The sequence below is a fragment of the Neomonachus schauinslandi genome, chromosome 2 (genome assembly GCF_002201575.2).
Source record: "Neomonachus schauinslandi chromosome 2, ASM220157v2, whole genome shotgun sequence".
Lineage (NCBI taxonomy): Eukaryota > Metazoa > Chordata > Mammalia > Carnivora > Phocidae > Neomonachus > Neomonachus schauinslandi.
Genome location: NC_058404.1, coordinates 49,903,769 through 49,921,584, shown reverse-complemented (window position 1 = coordinate 49,921,584; position 17,816 = coordinate 49,903,769). Strand labels below are relative to the sequence as shown.

At 38.5% G+C, this 17,816-nt stretch overlaps 1 protein-coding gene across 1 annotated transcript in view; it reads left to right on the top strand.

Annotated features, from left to right (window-relative positions):
* The window catches only part of FBXO16 (F-box protein 16), a 53,062-nt gene that overhangs the window by 26,755 nt on the left and 8,491 nt on the right, over positions 1-17,816 (top strand). The window contains exons 5-7 of the mRNA XM_021698753.1: positions 2,635-2,799; positions 7,307-7,539; positions 13,977-14,079. Coding sequence (XP_021554428.1) covers positions 2,635-2,799; positions 7,307-7,539; positions 13,977-14,079 — 501 coding nt within the window. The remainder of the gene's footprint in view (positions 1-2,634; positions 2,800-7,306; positions 7,540-13,976; positions 14,080-17,816) is intronic.

Sequence of the window (17,816 nt, the reverse complement as noted above, 5' to 3'; positions counted from 1 at the left end):
TCCCACTCCCCCTGCTTGTGTTCCTGCTCTTGCTATGTCTCTCTCTGTCAAATAAATAAATAAAATCTTAAAAAATAAATAAATAAATTGCAACAATCTTTAAGATTGATCATCAGCGAAAAAAGCAAAGGTGCAGAACTGTCCTACCACTTTTGAAAGAAAAAGGAATATATGCATATTTATTAATATAGGCCTAGAATGTTCCTGGAATGACACACAGGAGCTGTAGCAGTGGTTACATCCAGTGAGGGGAAGCAGTGACCAGAGGATGGGGATGAGAGAGACTCTTTTACCGCATGTCTCTTTGGATCTTTAAATTTAGTATTAATGTACATATATTACTTATTCCAAAAATGAAACATTCCTTAAAAGAGCATAGCATTCTAAATGTCCAATAGTAAGAGACTATCATATAACCATATGATGAATTATTGTATGGCCATTAGAAAACATTTGGCCAAGAACAAAGATGCTTATAATATGTGAAATGAAGAAAGCACAATTTAAAATTGTATATATAGAATTTCCCAATTTTTCCTGCATGCTTAGGAAAAAGAAAAGAACTCTGTCAGGTTGTTAATAAAGGTCATCTCTGATTGATGGGGTAACGGGTATTGTTTTTCTTGAAAATTCTTGGAATTTTCCAAGTTTTGCACAATGAGAATGTTATCATTGGAGGAAAATGTTATTTGAAATCACTAATCCTGTCATATATGTGTATCATATGTCAGTCTTGCAAGATCTCAGCATTACATTTGTTCCCAGCCCTGCCTGTGAGGAAGACACAGGCAGTTGTCCTTCAGATAGATTTAAACAATAATACCATTGCACCAAGATGACCTTTGAACTGTTTAAAAAGATGGGGGGTGCTGATAATTTTGAAAGCTCCTACCTACCCTTTTTTTTTTTAAAGATTTCATTTATTTGACAGAGAGAGACACAGTGAGAGAGGGAACACAAGCAGGGGGAGTGGGAGAGGGAGAAGCAGGCTTCCCTCAGAGCAGGGAGCCCGATGCGGGGCTTGATCCCAGGACCCTGGGATCATGACCCAAGCCGAAGGCGGACACTTAACGACTGAGCCACCCAGGCGCCCTTCCTACCTACCCTTCAACTCTCCTCATTCCTGTCTACTTTAAAACAAACAAAAAACACTGAGAAGCAAAAACAAAACATACAAAAGCCTTATCTACCCTGGGGGAATCAAAACCAACTTAATACCCAGGTCAAAACAAGATGTAAGGAAAAATGAAGAAAAGGGTGAGAATTGAGAAACTTTTCTCCTCATCCCCTCCCTGCAAAACTTCACCTTTCTGCTGAATTCTGAGTTAATTAACCATATGGGGATTAAAGTCGATGTTGTTTCATTTCTGCGTTGAACAAAGTAGATGTGATTTCTGTTCCTGCCTGCGGGGCTCTGTCAGATTCTCTACCCTTTTTCATCCTTCCAGCTCCTGAACCTGTTATTTCTTGTAATTGTGCCCTCCCCTCTCCTGTATGTCTCCTCTTCAGCACAGAAAACAATGCTAAACATAATGGAACTCAGCACTTGGTGGATGGAATGAGGGAGAATGGGAGGGCCAGATAAATGGATGTATATTACAGTGTTCTGCCCTTTCTTCTTTCTTTCTTTCTTTTGTGTGTGTGTGTGTGCTCAAAAATTATTAATGATTTAATTAGTGTTGAAAAAGAAGCCAGTTTTCCAAGGATGAAATTTGCGTTGGAAGGTTAGGTGTCATCGTTGCAACTCTTATAACCAAGACACAGAACCCGTAGTCTGAACTTTATACATGATCTTGACCCTAGTTTTCAGCAAGACTTGTTCAAAATCTGGAGTAAGTTATTGTAAACACTGCTGCACATAGTAGGGTCACCACCATCATTTGCTGGATGTGTGAAATTGACCATAATACTGGGGGAATGGCATGTACAGAGCTAGTAGTGTATGCTTTATGGAATCTTAAAGGCTATATAGGACACACCATATGATACCAGTAATTGCTTTCTGTTTATAAAATTTCTATTTAGTAAAATCATAAGAATGGAGAGAAAATGGAAGCATACCAAAATATGAGTAAACAATACGCAGATCTGAGTTTCTATAACCCTCATATAACTTTCAACTTCAGGAAATTCTAGGAAGCTCCAAAATCTATCTGAGCCACAGTCCTCTCGTTTGCAACCTGCCTCCTTACGGGGGATGGTTAATAGGTACTTGATAAATTTTTTTTTTTTAAGATTTTATTTATTTATTTGAGAGAGAGAATGAGATAGAGAGAGCATGAGAGGGGGGAGGGTCAGAGGGAGAAGCAGACTCCCTGTTGAGCAGGGAGCCCGATGCGGGACTCGATCCCAGGACTCCAGGATCGTGACCTGAGCCGAAGGCAGTCGCTTAACCAACTGAGCCACCCAGGCGCCCGGTACTTGATAAATATTAGTTGACTCTGAATCTAAGGGTGATTTAACATTTAAAGAAAATCCTTCTGCCTGGGTAGGGAGCACTTCAGGTAGGTAACTTTTTAAGCTTTGATTTGGAAGAAAGAGTTATCTCGGGTCTAGGGTGACAGCTGAAGACCTAGAGAAAATGGGCATGCAGACTGAGTAGGGCTTTTTTTTCCTTTCCAATTGTTTTTCCAGGTGAGCTGGCACTGGAAGAATTTAACTGAGCTGGATCAGCTCTGGATGCTCAAATGTTTACGATTTAACTGGTACATCAATTTCTCTCCAACTCCCTTTGAGCAGGGTATATGGAAGAAGCACTACATTCAAATGGTAAAAGAACTTCATGTTACCAAGCCTAAGGTAAATTTGGGGCAAAAAGCAACAAACGTACAAATATCAGCTATTTAGGAATACGGAAGAGGGGCGGAAATTGGGTTAAACAGGTGATGGGGATTAAGGAGGGCACTTGTGACAGCACCGAGCACCAGGTGTTGTATGGAGGTGTTGAATCACTAAATTGTACACCTGAAACTAATATCACACTGTATGCTAAATGGAATTAAGAAAGATGGGGCGCCTGGGTGGCTCAGTTGTTAAGCGTCTGCCTCCGGCTCAGGTCCTGATCCCAGAGTCCTTGGATCGAGCCCCGCATCCGGCTCCCTGCTTGACGGGAAGCCTGCTTGTGTTCCCTCTCTCTTTGTCTCTGTCAAATAAATAAATAAAATCTTTAAAAAACAGAAGGAATTCTAGAACTAAGAAGTTGGGGAGGAGAATAATGAGTATACTAAAGTTCTTTTTAATCTAGAAACTAAGCAATGTAAGCAAAGGAAATACACTATTACTTCAAAATTCTCCTTTTCTGAGAACTCGATAGCCTTTTTCAAGACATACATGTTAGCTGAGAACCCTCATCAGACACTTTTAAACCAGCAGTTTCCCAAGAGGTTAGGACCGTGGAGCTGCTCACTCTGTTCGGATTCCTGGATTTCCGGATCTCTGACTCACACGCCAGGCAGTTCTGACACTGGGACTCTGTGGGTATTGTGCAGTATTTGCTATCAATGGGTCATCAAATTCTACTTTATTAATTCAAATTTTCTGATTCTACCGGGTGAGCTAAAGGTTATTTTTATATCATTTATAAAGAAAAGTTTTCCAATAAATCCATAATTTTGGGAGGGAATAATGAGTATACTAAAGTTCTTTTTAATCTAAAAACTAAGCATGTAAATCATTTGCATATAATGATAAAAAGTAAATAATGCAAGAGTAATTTTTCTAGTTGTTTTCTCTGCATTATAACCAATGTTTATGTTCATTCTTATAGTCACAGTTAATTAGATAACTCATGGGAAAATTTTATGAGCCTTTTCTTTATGGTATGATCTATACACATGCAGAGCTATGCATCGTTTTGTACAATAAATGAGTTCCTGAAAAATTATGTGTAAATTAAAAATTTTTAATGATTTTTAAAACCACAGGGGTATCATATTCTATGAAAAAATTGCAGTGAATCCTTTTAAAAATGAAGAATCCTTTTGAAAGATGAATAGTCAATTCCTAGCTTGTTCATTTAGGTTTAGTTTTATTGTTTTAAAGTAGAATCCATCTACATTTAGTATAGTAATAAACTATGCATAATTAATACTGTTACAATTGCAATGATAAAACTAGCCTTTCTGATTTCAGTAATTGGTGTGCTCCATGAGGATGTCTTTTAAAAAGGAAACTTAAACTGCAGTGATGGAAAAAGTTATTTTAAAAATTGCCATAGCTATGATTTCTTTTCGAGATTTGATAAGGCTTTTCTTGACTCTCATTTTCAGTTAGGGGCAGGGAATGGCATTCAATAGCTGAAGCTTGGGCCATTCTGGGGCAGAGAAGAGAAAAGTGATTAACCAACTTGTACAGGGAAAAGAGGCTTTGAGTATTATTTATAAAACCGCTTGAGGGGCGCCTGGGTGGCTCAGTCGTTAAGCATCTGCCTTCGGCTCAGGTCATGATCCCGGGGTCCTGGGATTGATCCCCGCATTGGGCTCCCTGCTCTGCGGGGAAGCCTGCTTCTCCCTCTCCCACTCCCCCTGCTTGTGTTCCCTCTCTTGCTATATCTCTCTCTGTCAAATAAATAAAAGCTTAAAAAAAAAAAAAAGCTTGAAAGCTTTGTCTTCAGCCATAATTCTTTTCTATAAAATGTGCATAACTGTATTTTAAAATGATGATTCATTCTGATGCAAGAAAATTGCCCCCTCTTTGCTTAGTATTAAATTTCTTTAGGGAACACTTTGTTATATTGAAAGTTAGTTTTTCTGTTTAATAAATAGACCTAAGTTAGAAAGACTAAGGAGTCATGTGACTAAGGTTAATAAAGTCATGTGACTAAGGTTAAAAAGTCAACTGTCAGCCCTGTGCATACTTGAGTAATTTGGGTAATTCCGTGTGAGGTTGCTCCAGTGATGGTGAACGTAGGCAGCCACTGGATTAGAGCATAATTTACCTTTACTCAAGCACCTTCCCTGGTTCCCTTTCCCTCAACACCCTGTACCTGGCAGGTGCTCCACTAGAGCTTTTGAAAGCATTTTATGAGCAAATGGTTGTGGCTAATTTTAGTTTCCCCAACCTTAAAATGAGAGCACTGGACTAGAATGATCTTTATACCTGTCTGTCAGGCTATGCTATATCTACTCCAAACAGCATAATTTCAAAAAGTCTTCATCTAGAAAAAGAGGAGTAAGTTGAACCCAAAGTGGATAGAAAGAAGAAGCAATAAAGAGCTAAGATCAATGAAATTAGAACAAACAATGGAGAAAATCAGTGAAACCAAAGCTGCTTCTTCAAAAACATAAATAAAATTCCTAAGTTTCTAGGTAGGCCGATGTAGGAAAAAAGAGAAAACATAAATTACTAGTAACAGAAATGAAAGAGGGGGCATCACTACAGATCCTGTAAACATGAGAAGGATAATGAGAGAATATTATGAACAAGTCCATGTCACTAAATTCAACCACCTGGATGAGATGGACAATTCTCGAAAATACAGATTACAAAACAGTCTCACTAGGAAATAGGAAACATGAATAAATCTTTATCAACTTAAAAATCAAATTCATAATTTTCCACAAAACTCCAGACCCAGATACCTTCACTGGTGAATTCTATCACACATTTAAGGAAGAAATATCAATTCTACGTAAACTTTTTCATAAAATGGAAGACAAGGGAATGCTTCCCAACTCATTACCTTTATTCCAAAACCAGATGGGGCCTTTACAAGAAAACAAAACAAAATCACAGATTAATATCCTTCATGAACGTAGACATAAAAATCCTTTAAAAATATTAACATATTAAATCAAGTTCTATACAAAGAAAGAATAATACATGATGACCAAGTAGGAAGTATCCATGGAGAGTAAGGTTGGCATAATATTAAAAAATTAACCAATGTAATTCACAGAATAAAAGAGAAAAGATGTATGATCATTTCAGTATATGCAGACAAAAGCATTTAACAAAAGTTCGACATCATGATTTTAAAAATTCTCAAAGACTAGGTGAATCAAACAAAAATTTTGTTTACTTAATACAGAAAAATCAGTTTTCATTATATCCTCTTTTGTTAGTGTCAACCGTTTTTTTTCAGAATGGATAATGTTTATATATAATTACTAGCACTTATGCCTAAATTTTTCCCCTGAAACTTTTTATCATGTATTATTTATTCCCAGTAGTATCAAACTAAGCCTTCTTCAGCAAAAACAGCTTTTGTTCAATATAAGCTCAGAGAAATGAAAGGAATGTCCATGCTAAATGAGACCTGAACAAAATATTGAATACCAAACCAATAATGAGCTATGAATTATATAAATATAAAATGTCGTCTTAATTTACTAAACTACAATCATTTATTAAATTAGTAAATATTTATTAAATACTGTTTTGTGCTAGGTGCTGAGTATAATGATCCTAACCCTGCTTTCAAGGAGCTGAGTCTAGTGACCTAGGACATAGACAAACACATAATTACAATAGAAATATATACAAAGAACAGTTGAAACGGATAAGAAACTGATCCTGCTTGAAGGGATGGGGGAATTTCTTAATTATCACAAACAATTCAAGCAAACCAATTTACCACGCAAAGCTTCCCTAATCTCTTAAGAACAAAAATTAAGCCTTTAATGGCTTCTCAACATACCATTACCGCTTCCCTTAGGTTACAACCACATAAAAACCTTATGAATTTCACACACAAAAATAGACTTTCCATTTGGAAAATTAAAGCAAAAGTATTCTTTGAGAGCAGTTAAGATTTTGATAACTGATAAAATCTACAGTCTACCTCTGTATAACTCAAAGTTGTCCCTACATGCTACAGATAATTAAGCCTGGAGTACTATTTTTTGAAATGTGTACGTTTTTATGAGTCAATTAACTGCAATTGTGGAAAACTTATACAATGATGTGGTAGGCGTGGTGGCAGTCCAGGATAGAGAGGGTTAGTACAAGGACTTGAAGCAAAACAGTACTAGATTCACATTCTGACCCTCTGTCTTACCACTTAGGTAGTAGTGGGCAAGTTCATTGGCTTATTCCATCTTCAGTTTCCTCTTCTGTAAAATGGGGTAGTAACTATTACCTTTTAGAGTTATTATGAAGGTTAAATAAAATAATGCATGAAAACTTCCTGAGACAGTACTTGTCACAAGGACTCCTGGGGTGGTCGGCTGCTATAATTGTCACCATGATCATTGCAGTCGTGATGATGATGTTGATGATGATGATGATGGTGGTGGTATGATGATGTTTTATTGTTGTAATTATTATGATGTTTTAAGAACAGAAATAATTAATTTTCTTCTTCCAGACACCTCCAAAAGATGGGTTTGCTGTTGCCAACGTTCAACCAGTTACAAGCAATTCTGCAGAGGAAAAGCAGTCCCCTGCATCAGCTTTCAGGTCCTCTTCCTCTTTGAGAAAGAAAACCCACCCAGGGGAGAAAGAACTCCCACCCTGGAGATCTTCTGACAAGCATCCAACTGATATCATTCGCTTTAATTACCTGGACAACTGTGACCCCATTGAGCAAATCTGGCAAGGGTGAGAAATTCCATGCTCTTCTTTGTTAGAAACAATTTGCTGGCACTTAAGTATATGAAAAGAGGAAAAAAGCATTTCTTGTGAAATACAAATGCTTTTCAATACGTAGAAGCAAAAAGTCATTGAAAAGTAAATGAACCATTATTGGTAAATTTACCTGTTCATCAGGATTTGTTTGCATTTTGTAGCTACCATGATTTAACATTACAGCTTCTTTTAATATTTAATACTTCAAATTTCAATCTAGCACCATAGAGTTCATTCTGGTCTTTTCCTTTTTCATATCTGCACCTCCCTTCTCTGACAAGGAGAAACCTGGCTCTCATGTTTATTTATACAAATTATATATGTACATATAATACATAATCAAAACTATGTATGTACATATATAACTTGTATAAAAATTGTATACTATATAATATGCACATATATATAAACAGTATATATTTACTTACAAATTCTGAAAGTAATCTCAAAATTGCTAACCCATTTCATCATTAAAACAAATCTGCAGGGATGCCTGGGTGGCTCAGTTGGTTCAGTGGCTGCCTTTGGCTCAGGTCCTGATCTCAGGGTCCTGGGATCAAACTCTACGTTGGGCTCCCTGCTCAGAGGGGAGTCTGCTTCTCCCTCTACCCCTCCCCCTTGCTTGTGTGTTTGTGTGTGCGTGCGCGCGTGCTCTCTCTCTCAAAAAATAAAATATTTTTTAAAAAAGATTATTTATTTATTTATTTATTTGAGAGAGAGAGAACCCAGCAGGGAGGAGGGGCAGAGGGAGAGGGAGAGGCAGACTCCCCACTGAGCAGGGAGCCTGACGCAGGGCTCGATTCCAGGACCCCAGGATCATGACCTGAGCAAAAGACAGACACTTAACTGACTGAGCCACCCAGGCATCCCTCATTTATGACTTTAAAATATTGGGAATAACTTAAATTTTCCTACATGGAGAGTATCTGTTAAATAAACTATGTATGGTGCATTCATACGATGGAGTATTAGGCAACTATAAAAATGAGGACGAACTCTATGAACTGGTAAGGAGTGAAAGGTAAGTTGTTAAGTGAGAAAAGCAAATGTCAAGGGAGCACCTACAGTATGCCACCCATAGTACAGAAAGCAGAGAAAGTAAAAAAATATACATCTGCATCTGTATACACATATGTACCTGTTAATCCACACATGTATGCGCATGTACAGGATAAACGAGAAATAAAGGAAACAAATTTTGAAAGGTTTTAAAATGTTTTAATATATCTGCCATGTTTTCAGAATATATTTCAACAGATTAACATCAAGGCAGCCTAAGAGGGGGAACCATACTGTGTGGGTTCAAATCCAGACTCCCACACTTCTAGTTTTGTGATCCTGGGGAGTTCCTTGACTTCTCTGTGCCTTGGTTTCTGCACCTGTAAAATGGCAATAATGGTAACACCTAACTCACACGATCCCTGTGGGGTAATCCTCATGTATGTGACATGATTATGATAGTACCTGACATATAGTAAGTAAGCACTTCTTTTGTAGGATGGTTTCTTAAATTATATGATTTGGCTAATTAAAGAAAGGGTCATCCCAGAAAGTCTGATTACTTGGGGACATTGAGATTACATGTGTATCTTTGGGACTATTGAAGTCCCTTCGGAGGTGAGATGAGAGTGGTATCCCTCATTAGGCAAGACTCAAGCTCTTGGAGGGTGCAGACCATGCCTTACTCATTTTTATATCACGACTGACCAACTTTGCAATACTCACTAACTGATTTTGAGAGAGGTGTAGCCTTTCAATTCATGAACTTTTTTTTTTTTAAAGATTTTATTTATTTATTTGACAGAGAGAGACAGTGAGAGAGGGAACACAAGCAGGGGGAGTGGGAGAGGGAGAAGCAGGCTTCCCGCTGAGCAGGGAGCCCGATGTAGGGCTCGATCCCAGGACCCTGGGACCATGACCTGAGCCGAAGGCAGACACTTAACCCACTGAACCACCCAGGCGCCCCTTCATGGACTTTAAATTCATCTGGTTGTATCAGAAAAAGTCTAATTAGTTTGCTTATAATTTAGAAAATACTGGGCAGAAAAAAAACAAGGTACAAAACAGAGCATAAAAGAAATACTACCATTTATATTAAAATAGGTGGAGAAGAAAATATATATATATATTCATAAAATATCTATACATAAAATATCTCTGGAATATACACAAGAAACTGATATGTATTGTTTGCCTTCAAGGAGGAGAATGGCAAGTTAGAGACAAGGATAGATAGACAAATTTCACTGTACATCCTTTTGAACTCTTGAATTTTGAATCATCGTGAATGTATTGACTATGTATTGATCAATGTACCCCTGAAGATAGTATTTAAGAATTTGTATGTGGCCCTTGGTCTGAACTATGGTGGTAAATAAGAAAGAGGCAAACTTAGATACCCAGGCATATGAATAGTACATTAACATGAGATAAAGTGATAATGTCTTGAGTTTTCTGTGACCTCAAATACTGTTTGTGAAAGGCAATAATTACATTAAATGTTAATGTACTGAACACCCAATCAAAAGGTAGAGATTATCAGAATGGGTAAGAAGGCAAAACCCAAATGTACACTTTTTACAAGAGACACACCTTAAATTTAAAGACACAAATAGATTTAAAAATGAAGTGATGGAAAAAGATGTACCATGCAAAGAAAAAACATGAGAAGGCTAGAATGACCATTAATTTCAAATAAAACAGACATCAAGACAAAGAGTATTACCAATGATAAAGAGGGACACTTCATAATGATACAGGGATTAACTAAGCAGAGAGATATAACTATTACAAATGCATTTGTACCTAATTACAAAGCCTCAAAATACATAAGACAAAAATTGACAGCTTTAAAGAGGTAAATAGACAATTCCACAAACACATTTTTTTAAGTGCATGTGCTACATTCACCAAGATAGACCAGATGCTTGGACTCTTCAAAGAGTCAGTGCCATGGGGGAAAAAAAGAAGTGGGGAAAATATTCTAGACATAAGAGACATAACAACCAAATGCAGTGTGAATCTAGATAGGATTCTGATTTTTTTTTTTTTTTTTTTTTTTTTTTTTTTTTAAAGATTTTTTATTTATTTATTTGACAGAGAGTTACATAGCGTGAGAGGGAACACAAGCAGGGGGAGTGGGAGAGGAAGAAGCAGGCTTCCCGCTGAGCAAGGAGCCCGATGTGGGGCTCGATCCCAGGACCCTGGGATCATGACCTGAGCCGAAGGCAGACGCTTAACGACTGAGCCACCCAGGCGCCCCCTAGGATTCTGATTTTTAAAAGAAGACTATAGAAGGCATTCTTGGGACAATTGCAGAAATTTGAATATGACCTGAATATTAAATGATATTAAAGAACTACCATTCATTTTCCAAAGTGTGATGATACTAATGTGGTTAGGGAGGCAAATGTCTTTATCTTAGGAGATGAGTGTTGAAGTATTTAGGGGTGAAGTGTCTGCAATTTATTTTCCTATGGTGTGGCAAAAATACGTATATACATATATATGTGGCATGTGCATGTATATATGTGTATCTATGTATATATAGTGAGAAAGCAAAAATAGCAAAATGTTACTAATTGTTGAATCTAGTTGGAGAGTTTATGGGTAATCACTGTGCTATTCTTTCTTTTTTTTTTTTAAAGATTTTGTTTATTTATTTGACAGAGACAGCGAGAGAGGGAACACAAGCAGGGGGAGTGGGAGAGGGAGAAGCAGGCTTCCCACTGAGCAGGGGAGCCTGATGCGGGGCTTGATCCCAAGACTCTGGGATCATGACCTGACCTGAGCCGAAGGCAGACGCTTAACGACTGAGCCACCCAGGCACCCTGTGCTATTCTTTCAACTGTTTTGTATGTTGAAACTTCTTAATTAAAAGTTGGGGGAAATTTTTACAAATTAAGCAATAAGAAATATTTGGGAAAGCTGATTTTTTTATTTTATTTATTTATTTATTTATTTTTTAAAGATTTTATTATTTGCGAGAGAGAATGAGAGACAGAGAGCAGGAGAGGGAGGAGGGTCAGAGGGAGAAGCAGACTCCCTGCCGAGCAGGGAGCCCGACGCGGGACTCGATCCCGGGACTCCAGGATCATGACCTGAGCCGAAGGCAGTCGCTTAACCGACTGAGCCACCCAGGCGCCCAAAGCTGATCTTTTTAAATAAAATTTTTTATGGCGTGTCTGGTGACTCAGTTGGTTAAGCATTCTGACTCTTTATTTCGGCTTGGGTCATGGTTTCCACATCGGGCTCTGGGCTCAGCATTGAGTCAGCTTAAGATTGTCTCTCTCCCCCTGCCCTTCCCCCTGCTCTCGCTCACTCTCTTGCTTTCTCTGTCTCTCAAAATAAATAAAATCTTTAAACAAACAAATAAATAAAGTTTTTATAGTGGAAATTCAAATATATAAGAGTAGAGAGAATACAACTGCTTGTAACCATCAGCTAGCATTAACGGTTTTGAACTCATTAACTTATCCCTCACCCACTCTGGCCTTCCCCCAAGTCACTTGGGAGACGAATATAAATGTCATATTATTTCATTCATACATACTTCAATCAATGCCTATCCTTAAAAGATAAACTCTTTCTAAGAATCATAGTATGATATATATATCACATCTAAATCAATGGATGATTTCATAATATAATCAATCAAATACCAAGTCAGTTTTGAGGTATCTTTGAACGTTCATAAATGATATTTTTAAACATTTGGCTTATTTAATCAAGTTCCAAACAAGGTCAGGGCGGGTTGTATTTAGTCCATGTGTCACTTAAGTCTTTTTTGGATCTAGAGGTGCCTGGGTGGCTCAGTCGGTTGATCATCTGCCTTCCACTCAGGTCATGATCCGGGGTCATGGGATGGAGTCCTGCATCAGGCTCCCTACTCAGTGTGGAGTCTGCTTCTCCCTCTCCCTCCTGCTGTGCTCTCTCTATCAAATAAATACATAAAATCTTTTTTAAAAAAGTATTTTTTGGATCTATAGGCCAAAGTCAAATATATAAAGCAAAGTGTATTTGGAGAATTCTAGCTTCTGCTCCCACCCCTCCATACTGTTCTTTGTTCTTGATTGGGTCGCAATGTGAAGCCTACTCATAGGTAACCGTTTTTCAAGATGTTATGGTAGAGGCCTCTGTCCTTTTTTTTCCCCCTTGCAATTTGTTTGTTATAGAAATCAGGTCATTTATCCTGTAGAGCTTCTCACATTCTGAATTTTGCTGATTGCACTCCCAACATGCAGCCTAACATGTTCTCTGTCTCCTGTACTTGGCCATACTGGTGGTCCAATCCAGAGGCTTGAGTATATCAGATCATGTACTTCCATCACGAGGCACGTGATTTCTGGTTGTCTCCCTTTTTTGTGATGTTAGTGGCTATTGAGGACCATGGCCTAGATCCATTACTGTAGGCAAACTTTTTTGGAGAACACCAGACAAAAATACGTTAGGCTTTACAGGACATGTCTCTGTCGCAACTGCTCAACTCTGCCATTGTAGCCTGAAAATAGTCAAAGACAATAAGCAAACAATACGCATGAGGATGTCCCAGTTTAGCTTTATTTACAAAGACAATTGGGCCAACTCGGCCTCTGGGCTATATAGTTTGCTGATCCCTACTTTATCCAACTATATATGATAGTTTTAGAAAATAAATACTAATACTAATTCAAACAATAGGATTACTAAAAATGGCTTAAGATTTCTTTGCCTGTGTTTTTGTCCTTAGGATAGATTCTACTAAGGATATTCAGACAAATTACTGTGTTTAAAGTCCCATGAGGTAATCCCTCCATGTGTAGTAATACCACCAGCTTCAGAGACAAGATTGTTTCTTTCATTTTGTTCTTAGATTTTAGGGATTTTCTTCCTTTGTCTTATTTTATAATTTTGAGAAAAATTGAGCAGGTTCCAAAGTCAAATATATAAAGCAAAGTGTATTTGGAGAATTCTAGCTTCTGCTCCCACCCCTCCATACTGTTCTTTGTTCTTGATTGGGTCGCAATGTGAAGCCTACTCATAGGTAACCGTTTTTCAAGATGTTATGGTATAGTCCTTCCATTTAACAAAATTTTAAGCAAACACACACATCCGTTTCTGAAATAAATGGTAGCACACAACACATACCATTTTATTCACCTTTCTTTTTTTCATATAACAATAATATCCTGGAGATCACCCCCCAGTTGGATGTAATAATACCCAGCTTTCCTTTTTACAGCTCGTAGTGCTCCACTGTGTGGATGGGCCGGAGTTGATTTAGCCAGTTCTCTAGTGATCTACATTTGGCTCATTTCCAGTTGAGTGAAAACAATCATTTAAAATCACAGGAACAACCAAGTCCAACAGACAAATAGCTATGCAAATTTAAAATGATTGTTTGTAATGTTCCAATGATTTCTAATTTACAGAAGGAGGAAAAGACATGAAATGAACCCAGATTTCAGTCGACAATCACATGATAAGAAAAATAAATTGCAGGGCAGATCTAAGCTAAGGAAAGCACAGTCACTGGTAAGTATTGCTTATAAAAGCTTCTGCACCGTAACGTTTATGAAAATTGCTAGATCGCTAATCCTATTTGTGAAATGAAATTTTTTTTTTTTTTAGTCAGAATCATCAAGTGGTGGTTTAAATTCTGGTCTCTGATGGACAAGCTGTGTGACCTTGAAGGCAGCCTTTATTTAAAAAAAAAAAAATTTTTTTTTTTTATTTAAGTATAGTTGACACACAGTGTTACGTTAATTTCAGGTGTACAACATCATGATTCCACATTTCTAGACATTATGCTGTGCTCACCACAAGTGTAGCTCCCATCTGTCACCACACAACACTATAATATCAGTACTATATTCCCTATGTGCTACCTTTTATTCCCACGAGACTCTAAGTCTCTATTTCCTCATCTGTTAAAAAAAACAACTGGGGGCGCCTGGGTGGCTCAGTTGGTTAGGCGACTGCCTTCGGCTCAGGTCATGATCCTGGAGTCCCAGGATCGAGTCCCGCATCGGGCTCCCTGCTCGGCAGGGAGTCTGCTTCTCCCTCTGACCCTCCTCCCTCTCATGCTCTCTGTCTCTCATTCTCTCTGTCTCAAATAAATAAATAAAATCTTTTTAAAAATAAATAAATAAATAAATAAAAAATAAAAAAAACAACTGGATGAACTGAAGTGTATGAATCCGCTGTGAAAAGTATACAATATAAAGGGAACATTGTTATCAGGGGTTCTTTCTTCTGCTGTGAGTCTTTTGGGGTGGGGGGAGGATGGGCTATAGAAATGTCTTTATATAAATTACTTACCTATGGGGCACCTGGGTGGCTCAGTGGGTTGAGCGTCTGCCTTCCGCTCAGGTCATGATCCCGGGGTCCTGGCTCCCTGCTCAGCGGGGAGTCTGCTTCTCCCTCTCCCTCCCCCTGCTAGTGTTCTCTTTCTCTCTCACTCACTGTCTCTCTCAAATAAATAAATATCTTTAAAAAAAAAAAAAAAGAAATTACTTACCTAAAGAGTGAAGTTTCCACTTACCTAAGAAAAGGTGTACTTTCCATAGCTTTCCTGCAACCAGTGGAGCATGATTATAAAAGTACATTTCAAGTAACTTCAGAAAAAATGAATGAGGAACTTTTCTTTCCCTAATTAAAAAATAGCTAATTGACTACCTAATAAAGTCAGTGATTGTGACTAGGGAGCGTTATTATTTCATAGCAGAGTTTCCCAAATTGTGGTTCTGTACCCCCAATGGATCCCTCTCAGCACATAGGAGAGTCTTTGGAGCAAAGTAGAAGGGAATAAGGGTGGAATAGAAAGTTTGTTTTAGTAGTAAAAATCTAGAAAGAAGCTGAGGATACACATTTAAGGAAAATTAATATAAAATGGATGTCAATTGGGAAAGGAATAAGTATTACTCATGAATAAATCACTTTTATAGCTCAGCTTTAAAGCTCTATTACTTTGTTTCAATGTATTTTCAAGTGTTACATTTCAAAAAAAAAAAAGCTTTTTTAAAAATAGGGCAGTCTGTATTCTGAGGGGCCAATTTTGTTGGACTAGATGAGGCTTATCACAGACACATGTACAGATGCCCAAGAGAATGGAGAAGCTTAAAGCAGAGCAGTAAAATTGTCGGTGAAAACCATTAATTGAGAAAAATAACTTCATGAGGCTTATCACAAAGGCCATTTAGGCATGCTTCTGCCTGGTTTCCCAGCCTCTTCTAGGCCAGGAGTAGCAGAGAAATCTGGGGGAGAGCCGGGAATTTAAAGGACGATAAAAGTTGATGGTTGATGTATGCTTACAAATTATCAGCCCAGTCAAACATTTCCCTGGCTGAAAACACAAAACAAAATCAAAGGCTAAACAGAAGCCTTCCCCAGGGGCTTTTGACATTAACCATCTGTCACACACTTAGAAGGGCTTGCTTAAGTTAAAAAATTCATTATATTTCTAAACTTAAAAAGTTGTGCTCATTAAGGCTGGAAGGGAAACTGGGGCAAATTAAACAATGATGGAGAACAATGAAGCCATTAATAAAATGCAGTGTGCACTTGGATTGATCTACTTGTATTGTTTATGTAAATATACTAATTATCATCACTGTTTATGCTTAGCGGTTTTGATCAGGAACATAAGGCATAATCGAACCCTCCAGAATTGTGCTAAGATCTTTCTGTTGGTAATGACGCCTGGGACAAGCCTGGCCGTGTTGGGCCTCGAGGCTGTGAGTGGCTCAGGCCCAGTCTTCACGCGGTGCCAGTTTGCCCCCACCATGGGCCACGCGGCTCAGAGGAAATAAGCAACCTCCTCAGAGATGCAAGGCGGTGGTGAAAACTCGGAAGTGGTGGATGTGGGACCTGAGAGAAGAAGATATGGGTTTTGAGGAAATGCAATGTGGGGACAGAAGGAGAGAAGGCAGTAAAACTCTGAGAATTGCCACTGTAGAGAGAGGGTAGTGGACACAGCCCGGTACAGTTGCAATGGAGAGAACCCTGTGTTCGTTTGATGGAAAGTTCTCACATCGTTTAGATAGCTGTACGCAGGAAGGTTTCAGGAGGAACTAGGGAAACAGGTGAGCAGGCAGAACTCAGGGGAACACATGATAGAGGTGAGGATAAGAAGGACAGACGGACAAAGCTGCCCAGAGGTACCTGAGACCTGAACACTGAGTATTCCTTGCCCCTGTAAGCAGAAAATATTTGGAGAAGGCAGAGCTTCATGAAATGGAAGGGTTGGAACAGAAAAAAGCATGGAGAAGTACAGAGACTATTCCTTGAGCTGTCTCCCTCTTCACTTTTTGCCTACCGTGACTTACAGCTTTCAAATATGAGCGACACCTCCAAAAAGAGAAACCTGCTTAGGGAAACAGTTTCGAAGCCAAACAGTGAGCTTGTGATGTTTTCTATTATTTAATAGGCTTGAGTTTTCAAGACCCACCCCTTAAAATTGTACCTGGTTGCCTCCGAAGGCTTTCAGTTCTAAAGCTGCCTCTTTACAACTGCTTCATTTACCCACCTTTGGTGGGAATCACTGATAGAATAAAGCCTAGATCTGATTACTAATGCTTTCCGATTTTGAAGACCGTTTATTAAAATCAGATAAATATCAAGAAATGTCTATTACACTTAGTTATGATAATAAAATTCCATACAGAACAAAGCAATTAAAAAATAGAAACACTACCACAGTATAGCAAGTACTACTATCTTAATCAAACTCAGGAATTTTCCCATTGTGTATAAAGACGTGGGAAAAAATTGTTTTTTTTTTTAATATTAACAGCTGGACCTGCAATGCCTGTTTGGGAAGGGGGGGGGGGGTTTGCACTGGGGAAGCCTCCTTGATGAGCTTGTGAGGAGGGATGCCACCTTGAGCACTTGGATTCTATAGGCACCTGGACTTCAGAGGTGGGGAAAACCTGCTCTGCAGGAGATTAGAGGAAGTTTGTTGTTTCTGCTCCTGCGTAGGGTGGGGGGGTGGGAAGGAGAGAGAGAGCCAGCCAGGTGGAGAGAAGCTCAGACAGGTAGGGGAGCAGGGTCAGTTCCATTCTGATTGAATTTATTTGCTGTTGCTGGGATGTCAACCCCGCTTCCATCTCTACAGTAAATTCTCAAATTACACATGAAAGCAAGATCTCAGAAGTCTAGAAGACCAGAAAAACAAAAGCTCCTGGGACCATTCACAAAATGGGTAGGCTTTGGACTTCCTGGGACCTGGAGGTAGACTCAGACGACCCCAGCCCACATCTTGTTTCCTGTCA